Source organism: Pelodiscus sinensis, chromosome 28 (assembly GCF_052426305.1).
Source record: "Pelodiscus sinensis isolate ZL-2025 chromosome 28, ASM5242630v1, whole genome shotgun sequence".
Taxonomy (NCBI): domain Eukaryota; kingdom Metazoa; phylum Chordata; order Testudines; family Trionychidae; genus Pelodiscus; species Pelodiscus sinensis.
Window position 1 is genome coordinate 11,808,128 of NC_143079.1, and position 14,373 is coordinate 11,822,500.

Genomic DNA, 14,373 nt, shown 5'->3' on the forward strand with positions numbered 1-14,373 from the left:
CACTGCAGGAGTTAATTCCGTCTCATGGGGGGGGGGGGGAGTGAGTATAGAAGAAACACTGAGGCCTTGGAATCCGAGTTCCTTACGAAACACCCTCCTGCAGAGCAGTGACACCACTCTGCGTGGGCCCCAGACCCACTGTGGAGAGAGTGCAGTAGAAACACGGTTTGTTGGCCTGGCTCTAGCCCAGTGCAAGCCCCAGTGCATGGGGTCTGTGCACACAGGCCCTCTTCTGCTGGGCAGCAAGGTGGGGGCTAGCTGCTGACATGTGCAGTGCTCAACACCATGCCCAGAACTGTGGACATGCAGAGGGAATGGACATACCGAGAGTTTCTGTTCCCCTATGCAAAGGGACTACAAGCATCCGTTCTGCTGTCCAAGCCCTCGAGCCCACGGGAGCATCAACCACATCGCACAGGGCGGCAGCAGGCATGGCACATGCAGAGGGAAGGGGCGGCAGGTGCTCCTCACTGTAGGGACCAGTGACCAACGCCCCCTTCGTTACCCAGTTACTCCCCTATGGCACACACAGCACACGCCGACTCCTGTGCTCCGGCTCAATTCCCAGGCTCTGGTTAGACATACCTACTGCTTACATCGCTCGCTTCTCCATGGCTTCCCACCACGCCGCTCTCCTGCAAGGAGCCTGAACCCCACTGATGCAGAAGCAGCAGGGCTGCAAGACCCACACGAGCTACCGGCAGAGCTCCCAAGGGGCAATGTCCCCAGAGTGCTGGATGGCAGAGCCTGAGGTGCCTGCCCCTTTGATGGCACAGCACACTGCATGCCTGACCCTACTGATGCTCCAGAAACGGGGTGGGGCAGCTGCCAGTAAGTCCCAGGGGAAAATCTCTTCCCGGACGACAGCATGCGAGCAACCCCCCGGCTCAGCACTGAAGCTGGTTTGTGCCTGTGAGCGGCGGCTGGTGTTCAGCCCGTGCATGGAAGTGCAGAGCTTCTCTCATCGCCACCACAGTTCTCTGAGGCAAAGCTTGCGGGAGACAGAACTCGGTAAGTAGCCGGCCCAGGTGCCTGTTTGTCTGCACAGCCTTCCCCAGGGCTTTGTTACTTGACTGCTGCATAGAACCCAAGCCCAGGGAAGTGTCTGTGTGCAATAGGCAGAGGGGGTCGGGACTGCAGAGAACCCAGTTACAGTCCCACTGCTCTCCAGCTACTCCTGAGCTTCCTTCGTCCAGGCAAGACGCCACCAGCACTATGCCATGATGCACCTAACCTCAGGGTCCACGGCAGGTGCCACTAGAGGCAATGAACTTGAGCCACCCAGCTCAGCGATGAACCTGGCCCCTCCATCTCTAGGTGTCAGAGGCTCTAACTTACAGTGGCCAGAGTCTCCTCCTCCAGCCCCATCCTCCCACCATCAACAATGACTTCCTATGCATGTCAGGATCCAATTCAACACTGCTTCCCTGCTTTCCCACGAAGTCTCTCACCCTGCCTACCCATGCCTCCGCTATTCCTCCTCCAACTCTCCGGGCTCGGAAAGATGCTCCAGCCGGCCTCGAGCCATTCAGCAGCCCTATCTCTGCACCCTGGGCAACAGGCTGTCTGAAGAATCTTCCCATTCCTTTTCCAAATCAACAGCACAACTGGCCATGCTGGGTCTCCATCCCAGCCAATCACACCCAGCACCCAAGGGTTACGCTCCTGACCACAGCAGGCTCCTTCATCGCCCATACCAATCCACAGTTCATCACAGCCAAACACCTTGGTTCAGGGAGCACAGGGAAAGCCAGAGGAGGGAGACCAGGTGGGTCAATATTCTGCAGCTTGCAAATGGCTTTTTTATCAGCTCCTACCGCAGCAAGGAGAAAGCAAACAGTGGGGAGCAGGGGCGCACGCTGCAACGCCCCCAAACCAGGGCGAGGAGGAGAGGAAAGTGATGGAGGACAGCCGGAGGAGGAAGGAAGCAGAGAGAGAGGAAGTGAGGACATACTCACCAAAGAGACATGAAGCGGTGCCAGGAGGAAGAACTTTCCTCGCCAGCATGTTTTGTTTCAGAAAAGCAGCAAACTGAGCTGAAATGAATCAGAGAGAATTACAGTATCACAGCCGGCTTTCACGGGGGCAGGCAGCTGGCACCCACTCCCCTGGAGCACAAGTGGGCCAGTGGTGAGACCTGTGCACCCCACTCACTCCCCTGGACCCACAGCCAGCCAGCAGGGAGCCCTGCAGCCACTGCTTACTCCCATGCGGGATGCTAGTAGAGTTTTGAGGTGAACATGCAGGACAGTTACACCCTGTGGTATGTTTGCCCCTAAGCTTGCACAAAGTGGGCCAGCCAGATGCCTACTGAAAGCTGAGGGTTTGCTGATTCTCTTTATAATACTCACAGGCCTGTATCATTTTTGTACTTACAGTTATAAGTACTGACTGGTACTTGTATTTCAAATATTTGCTTCTGAGAGATATCAACAGGCCTCGCCCGCCTATCGCGGAAGGCTGGCTGCAAGTGAATGGAAGTACTGGACTGACAATGCACCGTGGACGGTATCAATCCACATCTGAGGAATTTCCCTGCGACCCTTCAGGCCAGCATGTTAGCCATGGCCGCTAAGGACTGAGCCAGGCATGGACAGGTGACTTGCTCATGTGACAAACTTCATTTTGGGAGGTGCTTTCACACAAGGAGAACTATGGGATTCCCTCCACACAGGCAGGGTGGAAAGGGCCCTAAAGGTTCCTCCATTTATCTTCACTCCAGCTCATCACTTCAGGAGCAGCTTGCTTATGAACTGGGCCTGGAAGGACTGCTGAGCCATCCTAACCCAGGATATACTCCAGAGACTTAACAGGGTGGAATATTCCATCTCTGCTGCAAGCCTGCACCAGGAACTTTGTAATTGGAGCATGTAATTTTGTTACTCTCAACCTTTTCTTTCTTTCTTTCTTTCTTTCTTTAACAAACCTTTAGCTGTTAGATTCTAAAGGAGTGGCCCAGCGTGCCCTTTTGGGTAAGATCTGAGGTATAAATTGAACTGGGATTTGGGATTGGTAGAACCTGTTCTGACTGGGTGAGATCAGTTTTCATAACCTCTCATTTGGGTAAGGAGCGGTGCTGCTTGTGGCACCGGAGAAGCTGGAGGTTTAAGGGGGTTGCTTGTGTGACTTCTTGCTGGCCAGTATGGTGAACAGACATGCTCTTTATGACTGCTTTGGTGCCTTACACTGAAGGACCCCGGTCCTGGGCTGTACATAGCCCTATTTCTAGGCAATCCACCCTGATTTGACCCTCTCAGCTGTGCCCCCCAGAACCATTATATTACAGTGGCGTAGTCGTGCTTGGATATACTTTGGATCAGAAACCACGCTATTCAATATGTGAATTTGGGAATTGAGAATTTGATTGGTTAAAGAGCAGTTGCAATGAATCAGCAACGATATGACGGTCTTAGTAAAAAACACCTGGAAGATTTGTGCTCAGAAAAGTTCTCTCCTTTAGGAAGAGATCTTCATTAGTGGCCAGAGATGCTGCAGAGAAAATTAAAGCAAGTGGCCCTTGAACATGAACAAAATCTTGCAGAGATGCATTTAAAGGAAAAGCAAAAAAATGCTGAATTGAAGAAAGAGTCCCACACAAGGCACATGGAACTACCGGCTGCTGAAGAGAAAGCCAAGCAAGCTGTAGAGAGGACTCACCAACTTCAGCTATGAGCGTTTGAGCAGCAGCAGAAGCGCCCTGGAAGTCCACCCCTGGCCCCCCCGACTCCCGTACAACAGAAGCTGGGAAAAGATGTGTCCTGCATACTGAGAATAGAGAGGGACTGTTGTCTCCCTGTTAACGCCTATGCCATGTGAGCTGAATCCCAGCTGAGCAGCAAATCCAGACGGACTGGAAAAGCCAGGGAGGTCTTTAATGAACTGGTGGAACATGAAGCTTTAGACCGGGGTGGGGAACACTTCTTTTGGGTCGGGGCCAATGACCCACTGAAAAATCAGTTGGGGGCTGCACACATGTGAGAAGCAAAACAAAAAAAACCCCAAACCACCTCCTCAGTGACATGGCCCCCAGCTGAGAAGACGACAGACACTCCCCACATCCCTCTCTCACACCAGAGTCTAGGGGTTCCTGCTTACTAGATTTTGGGTGCTGTAGCCCCACTGTGAGGCGGGGAGAGGGCTGGAGTGGCAGCACAGGCTCCCCAGTGATGGGGGGAGGCCCTGAGCCTCGGGGGCCAGATCCAGGCAAGCCGGGGGCCTGAGGTTCCCCACCCCTGCTTTAGACTATATGTGGTTTAAAGACTCTGCGTGGAGGCGGATCGAGGTCATCCCTAAATCTTACAGGGTAAGAGGTAGAAGGTTTAGAATGTCTTGTGAATATACCTATGTGGAGAGTGCTCATAAGCTGATGGGTTTTGTTAAAAAGCCGACTGTGGGGGGGAAAGCACACAGGCGTTTTGAGAAACTGCTGGATTTAATAACTTTGGAGCAACTTTTAGACACTGTTTCTGACCATGTTACAGCACCTGCATGTGATAAAAGAGCTTGAGCCAGTCCTATGGGCAGCAGTTTGCAGATGCTCATACCCAAAACAGGGTTCGAGAAGGGTGCAAACCCCGGAGTATGAGTGATCTCTATTCTCCCCAATCTAGAAGAGAGGGTTTAAAAGGTGAGGCCAGCCCCATAGCCATTAGAAGAACTCCTACTCGAAGGGAAGACAGGTGGCGTGTCATTTGTGGGGGACATGTCAAACCAGTGTGTCCAAATTTACAAGTAAGTCACCAAACCCCATCCATGCTAATCCTGTTCTTCTAAACACCCCAGGCAAGCCCCACAGAATCCAGTGCTGGGGCCCTGTGTGCAAATGCTGTTTCTGAGGTCCCTGAAGGGCTTGGCCTTAAAACTCACATCTTAGAGCTAAATATGGGAACAAGAATGCTGAGTTCATTAGTGCCGCTGAGGTTAATGGAGTGTTGTGTGAAGCATGGAGAGATGCTGCTGCAGAGATTACTCTGGTTAAAGCCTTGTCAAGAAGGAAGATTATGGGCCAGAAGACAGCCTGGTTGTTGTAGCCTTGTCTGTGTATTTTGTAATGGAGCCTTTGGCTAAAATCCGTGTGAAATGGAAGGAGGAGTGAAAAACACAATTCCTAAGGCTCGTAGGGTTGGGGATGATGCTAAAGCTTAGTTCAGTCAAGTCAGTGTCCTGAATGAAACACAGGAAGGAAATGACCCTGAGCCTTTGTTTATTAGGGGCAATGACTTGCCTAGGGAAGGTTTCTCAAAATGTTTCTCCAAGGAGAATAGCAGTTTCTCCACTGGGAAGGGCAATCCTCATTTGTCTGCGAAAGCAGCTGTCTCAGTTCCCAGATTTCTCTCTGAAATCAGCCATGGGTGCGGAGATGGTCTCCCATTGTTTGTGCTAAGCAGCAGCAGCAGGAAGGAAGGGTTTCTTCCCAATCCTGTCTGCCGAAGTTCCCTCTCAGCCTGTGGCGGCTGAGGACAATGCAGCTGTCTCACAGTTGGCTCTGGATACACATGAAGCCCAGAAAGGGAAGGGTCCTAAGTTTGTGTCTGCTGGGGAGAATGATGCTGATCTCGGGCTTGTTTTTTGCCTGTTGCTAGTGTGTTGCTGGGAAAGGGTGAAACAACTGTGTGATCAGGGTGACACCTTAGCCCGGGTACAAACAGAGCATAATAGCGATTGAACTGTGGTACCTACAGATAGTATGGAAACTTGAAGGAGAAAATTGTTCCGACCCTTGTGTGAGTTAAGCTGGTAACCTTCATGCTACCCGTGTGGAAATCCATAAAGGGAAGAAGAATGTCTCTAACTTTTTACCTGGTGAGTCTCTCTCTTCTCCTGGAAGGGGACTGTGTAAAAATCCACCTGATGGGCCGGAAGCGATTCTGGGTATAAGGGAAACTCAGAAGGAGTTGGTTGTGGCTCAGCAGAGCTATGCTCCTGTACAGCCGCGTGAAGAAGCTCCTAAGGAAGAGAACCCTTGGAAGTGGTCTGATGGAGGGAGATCCATCTGTAGGAGGCAGCAGTTTCTTTGGTGAGGCACTTGCTTCAGTTCCAGACAGAATTTTTCTGTTAAAAATGACTCCATTGACTTTGGTTCAGTGTGAACAGTTTAGAGGAGTATCAGAGGGGTAGCCATGTTAGTTGAATCTGCAAAAGCGGCGAGGAGTCCTGTGCTCCAACACTTCTGCTAGTCTATAAGGTGCCACAGGACTCCTAGTTTAGAGGAGGTTTCAGATGGATTGAAAGTTAACATAAGAACATAACATAAGAACGGCCGTACTGGGTCAGACCAAAGGTCCATCTAGCCCAGTAGCCTGTCTGCTGACAGTGGCCAACACCAGGTGCCCCAGAGGGGGTGGACTGAAGACAATGATCAGGCGATTTGTCTCCTGCCATCCTTCTCCAGCCTCTGACAAACAGAGGCCAGGGACACCATTTCTATCCCCAGGCTAATAGCCTTTTATGAACCTAACCTCCATGAAATTATCTAGCTTCTCTTTAAACTCTGTTATAGTCCTAGCCTTCACAGCCTCCTCTGGCAAGGAGTTCCACAGGTTGACTATGCGCTGTGTGAAGAAGAACGTTCTTTTATTAGTTTTAAACCTGCTACCCATTAATTTCATTTGGTGTCCTCTAGTTCTTCTATTATGGGAATTAATAACTTTTCTTTATTCACCCTCTCCACACCACTCATGATTTTATAGACCTCTATCATATCCCCCCTCAGTCTCCTCTTTTCTAAACTGAAAAGTCCCAGTCACTTTAACCTCTCCTCATATGGGACCCATTCCAAACCCCTAATCATTTTAGTTGCCCTTTTCTGAACCCTTTCTAAGGCCAAAATATCTTTTTTGAGGTGAGGAGACCACATCTGTACACAGTATTCAAGATGTGGGCGTACCATAGTTTTATACAGGGGCAGTAAGATATTCTGGGTCTTATTTTCTATCCCCTTTCTTAATAATTCCTAACGTCCTATTTGCCTTTTTGACCGCCGCTGCACACTGTGTGGAAGTTTTCAGAGAACTATCCACGATAACGCCAAAATCTCTTTCCTGATTTGTCGTAGCCAAATTAGCCCCCATCATACTGTACGTATAGTTGGGGTTGTTTTTTCCAATGTGCATTACTTTACACTTATCCACATTAAATTTCATTTGCCATTTTGTTGCCCAATCACTCAGTTTGGTGAGATCTTTTTGAAGTTCTTCACAGTCTGCTTCTGTCTTGATTATCTTAAACATTTTAAGATTAAGTGGAAACTGTCAGAAAACTGGGACAGCCTTGTGATAACCAAGTGACTGTCTGACCAGCTTACTGGGGAGTCAGTCTTGTTGGGACAGCTTGATTCTGTGAGCGGACAGTGTGTGTCTCAGGTTCAGAGGAAAGGCGGGAATGCAGAGCAGAACAGCTGCGTGGTTAGTCTCTCTTGAATACACGGGATGGCAGGTAATCTCTTAGTGGACTTCACATCGGATTCCATATGGAAACATGGGTTGGTGACGGAAGGACACAAGAACTATGAGTCTAACATGCCAGTAAAAATGGATCGTATGTCTTTAAGACATCAGAAAGAGAGCTCATGAGGGAAGGAGTAAGGATAAATCTTGATTTTGCAAAGGGAAGCCACAGATTGGCTCTGAACTACCAGAACTCTAATGGTATTCAGTCAAGGATGCGGCATGACAAAGAACTGCAAACGTATACTTTCAATGGACGTGTTTTTATTACTAATGTTAACTTTTGTAACTGATGTGTTGCTAATACCAAAAGCTGTAAAGATCTAGATTGAGCAGAATTTTTTCAGAAAATTCCGGAACACATTAGCAATGGTGCATAGAAACGCTGTATGTTAAAAGACCTGGTAATACAAGAATTTCACAGTTGGTGCCTGAACCAATCTTGGAACCTCTCACATGAAAAAGGACATCAGAGAAATTATGTGCTCTACGGAAGGAGAAACCGAGGCACACCGCCATATTGCTTTCATGGCTACATGCCAAGATTCCTACACTATGGAGGATATGAATTACTGACTTGATGTTCACGGAATTCCAAACATCTGCCAGAACTTACATGGGTAAATTAACTATTTTCTTTACCTCTTGGTACGACCACATAGGACATAAGGAAATCATGCCGCAAAAGCAGATCCAACCCACTATTGTTCTGACCCAGTTTTACCTTGCATTAGCAAAGAGTTCAATGATATTGTTAGTACCAAGATGACTCTTACTATGAGGAAGCCTCTTTTAGACAAACATGGCTTTCGTAAGCTGTTCCAGTTAGACACTGATTCTTCTAATATTGAATTAGAATCTGTAACAACACAGTCAGACATGGGAAGGGCTTTGATGCACTCAGTGATGTTAATGTCGCCCTTTTCTGCATCAATTCTGCATGGGGGCGGGACACTGGATTTTTGAGGTGAACATGCAGGACAAACAGTTACACCCTGTGGTATGTTTGTCCCAAATCTTGCACAAAGTGGGCCAGCCAGGTGTCTATTGAAAGCTGAGGGTTTGCGGATTCTCTTTGGGTAAGATCTGAGGTATAAATTGAACTGGGAACGTGGCTGTTCCTTTGGAATGTGGAGGACCTGTTCAGACTGGTGAGACTGGTTTCCTAACCTCTCATTTGTGTAAGGAGCAGAGCTGCTTGTGGCACAGGAGAAGCTGGAGTGTCTAAGGGGGTTGCTTGTGTGACTTCTTGCTGGCCAGTGTGGCGAACAGACGTGCTCTTTGTGACTAATTTGGTGCCTTATAGTAGAGGGCCCCCTGCCTTGGGCTGTACGTAGGCCTGTCTCTAAGCAATTCGCCCTGATTTGACCATCTCAGCGGTGACCCCAGAACCCGTTATATTACAGCCTGGACCCACAACCAGCCAACGTGGAGCCCTGCAGCCACCACTCACTCTCCTGGACCCACAGCTGGCCAGAGGGGAATGCCATACACCCAACTCACTCCCTTAAGCCCGGTGTTCGGGCCCTACAGATCCCACAAACTCCTCTGGGCCCACAGCTAGTCAGCACGGAGCTCTACAGGCCCCACACACTCTACTGGACTCATAGTTGGCTAGCGAGGGCCCCTGTTGACCCAACTCACTCCTGCGGCCTACAGCCTGCCAGTGGGGAGTTCTGCAGATCCCACTTACTCTGACAAAGGGAAGTGCAGCTTTGTTATGCAGGCTTGGAGCATTTAGAGACACTATGGACTGAACCCCCCAAGTGCAGTGCATCACACGTGTCTGGAAAGGGGCAGCCGGGCTGGAGACATCCCCCTCCCTCCGTCTTAGAGAGCAACCAAACTACACACCATCTCTCCCAAAGCCCCCTCGCCCATCCAGGGACCATGCAAAGGCTTGTGATGACTGGCTCTTCCCCATGTCTAGCACTGGAGCTGTAAACAAAGATTCCCTTCAGCTAGTCCCGCTGGGCCGCTCTGGGCTGGAACGCTGGCAATGCCTGGGAACCGTACCTGGCGCACTCAAACATTCATTGCCACAAAGCCTCCCTCTGCACCAGCTCCGCCCTGCAGACGTATCTGCTGTGATCCCAGCCACTGAGCTTTCTCCCCTCAGTTCCCTCTGCACACTCGCCAGCGCCGATAGCTTGCATTGCTCTCCTATGTGGGAGACCTGGGCTCAAGTCCCAGTCTGCCGCCCACTGGGAACGAGAGAAAAATTCCTACAGCTAGCAGGAGCGCCAGGCCATCAGCAGGCCTACCCAGATCTGCCCTGAGCAAAGGAAGATTGGAGACCGGAGAACTTCAAAAGTCTGTTTCTCTCACCAACAGAAATCGATCCCATAAAAGATATTGCCTCACTCCTCTGATCTCTCTAATATCCTGGGATCGACATGGCTACCACAGGCCCCCCTACATCAGACAGACCACTGCCAGTCAGACCTTTCCAGCCTCTTCCCCTGTATGACTGAAAGTGTATCCCAAGATCTTATCAACATCCCACAGGACAAAAGTCATGGCTCAGGGTAGCCTTTCCTTCTTGATGAGAGCTGGCCAATACGTGGCCCACAGGCCGGACACAGTTCAGAAAGGCTAGTTCCCACTGGGCCACCAGATGCTTTATTTACCTGCACGTCTGCAAGTACGGCCACTTGCAGCTCCCTTTGGCTGCAATTTGCCATTCCCAGCCAATAGGAGCTGCGGGAAGTGGTGGCCCAGCCCAATGCAGGAAGCAGTGGCCAGGAACAGTGAATCACAGCCAACTGTAGTTGCAAGCAGCCACACCTGCAGACGTGCAGGTAAATAAAGCATCTGGCAGTCCGCCAGTGGCTAATCTTGGCGAACTGCATCTGGTCCCTGGACTGCTTAATGCCCAACCCTGGTCCAGACATTTTTTGTCAAGGTCCAAATTTCTTGGTCAAGGTATAGTTGCAGTCCAAACTCCAGAGAAAACAACAAAGAGGATAAGTTGTAGTAAACACCAAGATGTCAGGGTCCATTCAAAAGCATTTGGCAGTCTAGATTTTCCCGCAGTATGCCTGCTGACTACCGCGGCACTAGCCCCTCATCTCGGCTCCGTGGTCTTACCCACCTGGCCGTACTTTACTCCCTAGCGAATCTGCTGACACAAATCGGCAGCCCGTCAAATGCCCTCCAACGACGTGCCCACATCCACCAGGCTGACATTCTACAACTGCAGAAGGCAAAGACCCATCTCAGTATGGGCAACTGCACAGCCAAGGCCTGTATGTGACTCACCTTCCTGTCCCAGAGAGATCCCTGTTCCCAGCCTAGAGTCAGTTCCCATCTGCCTCTGCTGAAGAGTAACACTGGTGTGATCCAGCGTGCACTCGGGTGGCTGCCCAGGAAAGATTCCAGTGCCACCCACCTGATTAGCACAGAGCCCACAGCTAGGTCTGGGTTTCTACTGTCGAACAGCCGCATGTACCTCAGTGCACAGAACAAAATTTATTCTGCACATGGAGGGAAAAAATTAGAGGGAATTTTGGTATGAGCTATGGGGAGACCACCCAATTCTGCCGGTTACGTGGCCAAAGGAAGCTTGCAGACTCAGACTAGTCCTGCAGGGCAAAGGGGGAGCAGAGCTGGCCAGTGGCATGGCCAGGGGGTTGTCCCAGGGTAACAAGGAGGATGAGAGCGAAGAGAGCTGCAGGGGCATTACCTTGTGCCTGCTTGTGTGCCAGGACCCCGTCTGTTCTCTGCACGTGTCTCTTCAGCAGCTGGGGGGCACCCGCCTGGCTGCACTTCTGAACACATGGCACAGCAGCCACTTTGGTTTTGGGACTTGAAGTGGGGCTACTGGAGACACTGGACAGGTCCTGGCCAAAGAGAAGGGAAGCCCCACGCCGTTAGGTTTCCATGGCAGGATGCAGCAATGACTTTACATCTCCACAGATCAGTAGTTTCCACTTGACCCTCGCAATCCCTGATGACCGAGTGTGTGCGTTACAGATGGGAAACGTGGGCATGGAGGGCAGGTTACCTGCCCAAAGGCACAGAAGAGTCAGTACTGGAGCAAGGATTAGCACTGAGCAACTGCAGTCTTCTTGCCCCGCCCTCAGACTCCCCTTCCCTGCACTCTGACCCCAGCCAGGGACACCCCCCCAAAGCTAGAAGTCTAAACAATAAGACGGGTGAACTAGAATGCCTCGTATTAAATGAGGATATGGATATAAAAGGCATCAGAAAAACTTGGTGGAATGAGGACACTCAACAGGACACAGTCATACAGGGCACAAAATATCTCAGAAAGACCAAACAGGTCGTGCCAGGGCAGAATGGCACTGCAGAGTCAAATGAAGTAAAAATCTTAATGAACCAAACTGTTCCATAGAGTCTCTATGGACAGGAATTCCATGCTCTACCAATAAGAACAGCAGCGGGGATATATTACCGACCATCTCACGAGGATGGCGATAGGACTGAGAAATGCTCAGTTGCAGGGATTTCGCTTTTCACACTGTGACTTTTAATTTCTGTTTAACTAACTTCCTCATTTTAGTGTAGCTTCCCCTTCCTCCCCCCCACACCTTTCTGAGCCCATAAGAGGAGAGGAAATTCTTGATTCAGTCCTAAGCAGGAGCACAGGATCTGGTCCAAGAGGTGATTATAGCTGAACCTCTTAGTAACAGTGACCATCTACTATATTTGAGAGAGTGTCTCTGTCTGTGTGTGTTTGTTCAAGAACTCCTCAATAGCAAGGGCAAGGATGCCTAAATAGGGTGTGCAGCTTCCTCTTATCCTAACATAAAGCAAGGTAAGGGAGAAAGGAGGAGATTCTGAAACTAACTGAAAAATTAAACAACAATAAATCACCAGGACCATATTGCATTCACCCAAGAATTCTGAAGGAACTCAAATGTGAAATTGCAGAACTCCGAACTTTGGTATGTAACCTGTCATTTAAATCAACATCTATACCAGATAAATGGAGGATAGCTATTGTAACACCCATTTTTAAAAATGGCTTCACAGGTGATCCCGGTACTTATAGGCTGGAAAATCCAACTTCAATACTAGGCAAACTGGTTGAAACTATAGTAAAGAATGGAATTACCAGACACATAAATGAACACATCTACTAGAATTCTTTGAGAGGGAAAACAAGCATGTGGACAAGGAGGAATCTATGGGCTACAGTGCATTTAGATTCAGAAATCATTTGACCAGGCTCTTAAGCAAACTAAGCAGTCAAGGGATAAGAGGGAAGATCCTCTCCTGGATCAGTAACAGGTAAAAAGATAGGAAACAAAGTGTAGGATTGGATAGTCCGCTTTCAGAATGGAGAGAGGTAACTAGCAGTGTTCCTCCAAGAGGCCTGTATTGCAGTGTTTCCCAAATGGTGTTCCGCGAAACCCCGGGGTTCTGAGAAGTGAAAATAAGGATTCCGCGAAAAAATTCATTTTATGATTTAAAAAAATTAATTACTGTTATGTGATTTTTGCTTTTAAATATGTGCAATTAAACTAAATGTTGATCTCATGGTCTTGTTTAACATTTGTTTCTTATTATCCTTACTTATTTGTGGTCTGCTTTTTCAGCTCCATATATTAGACCAAGGGTGGCCAACCCGTTCCAGACAAAGAGCCACAATAGCAGCAGAGACAGCGTGAAGAGCTGGGGCAAAGCTGTTGAGCAAAAAACCAACCAGCCAAGAAAAACGCCATGCGGGGGGGGGATAGGTGCTGGCACGCTGTCCCTTGGCTGCTTTTTTTGTCTGTTTGTTTTTTGTTAACAACTGTTCCCTGGGTCTTCGTGGCCCTGCCTTTTTTTTTTTTTTTTTTTGGCTCAACAGTTTTGCCCTGGCTCTTCAGGCTGTCTCCACTGCTATTGTGGCTCACAAAAAAAACACTGGGAAGGGGTGAGGTGTGCAAGCTCTGGGAGGGAATTTGGGTGCAGGAGGAAGAGGATTCTGGCTCAGGGAGGGGGCTCCAGGCTGGGGAGTGTTGGGGTCAGATGGAGGGTTGGGGTGCTGAGCAAACCACAGGCTTGTGGCTGTGAGGGTGCAGGAGTTTGGGCTGGGTTGTATGAGGGGCTCAGGGCAGGGAGGCTGGGAGTATGATGGGCTCAGGACACAGATTTGCAGTGTATGGATGGTGCAGGAGTGTTATGGCAGAAGACTGGGGGTGTGGGGGTGCAGGAGTTTGGGGATGTGGGAGGATTAGGACAGGGGATTCCAGTGTATGACAGGCTCAGGTTTAGGGTCTGGGGGGTGCAGGAGTATTATGATGCTGCGGCCAGATGGGGGCTTGGCCCCAACTGGGGGCTTGTTGGCCAGGCTACATTTTTAAATAAAATATTATGTCAAACACAAAATGTTTCAGCGTTGTCTTTATTTATGAGAGGGGCGGGGAACCTATTTTGAGTCAGGAGTCACTGACCCACAGAAAAGTCAATCGGGGCCACAGAAGTGAGATGCAAAAAAACATCCCTTCCAAAACCCCCCAAGCCTCACTAATGTGGCCCCAACTGTGCTGGTGGGGGCAGCGGACAGGGTGCTGGGGCAGGGTACTCATGGGGGGAGACGGGGGACAGACAGCTGGGGCCAGTACCTGGGGATCCCAGGTCTCAGGAAGCGCAGGCTGCTCTTCCCCTCCCCTAAACTACTGGGGAACTTCCTGAAATGCCCGGTCTGTCGCTCCGCCAGGGACTTCCTTCCCCCCGCTGCCTGCCTGCACCGGGTGTGTGTGTAGGAGTCCCAGACTGCAGGCCAGCTCCAACTTCTCAGGAAGCGCACGCTCTTCCTCTGCTCCCCACGACAGCCGCGTGCTTCCTGAGAAGTTGGAGCTGGCCTGCAGTCCCAGGATTCCTACTCCCTCCCTCATCCCCCCCGCACAGGCAGGCTGCAGGGGGGAAGGAAGTCCCTGGTGGTGCGACAGACCCGGCATTTCAGGAAGTAGGCCAG

General features: G+C 50.1%; 1 protein-coding gene across 8 annotated transcripts in view; it reads right to left on the minus strand.

Annotated features, from left to right (window-relative positions):
• KANSL3 (KAT8 regulatory NSL complex subunit 3) overlaps positions 1–14,373 on the minus strand; it is a 73,295-nt gene that overhangs the window by 23,463 nt on the left and 35,459 nt on the right. For 5 of the 8 annotated variants that reach the window (XM_075910939.2, XM_075910943.2, XM_075910945.2 and 2 more), the window contains 3 exons: positions 11,131–11,287; positions 10,540–10,641; positions 1,959–2,036 (listed from right to left, as the gene is read on the minus strand). In XM_075910939.2, coding sequence (XP_075767054.2) covers positions 1,959–2,036; positions 10,540–10,641; positions 11,131–11,287 — 337 coding nt within the window. The remainder of the gene's footprint in view (positions 1–1,958; positions 2,037–10,539; positions 10,642–11,130; positions 11,288–14,373) is intronic. The other 3 variants (XM_075910941.2, XM_075910940.2, XM_075910942.2) reach the window with 3 other exon arrangements.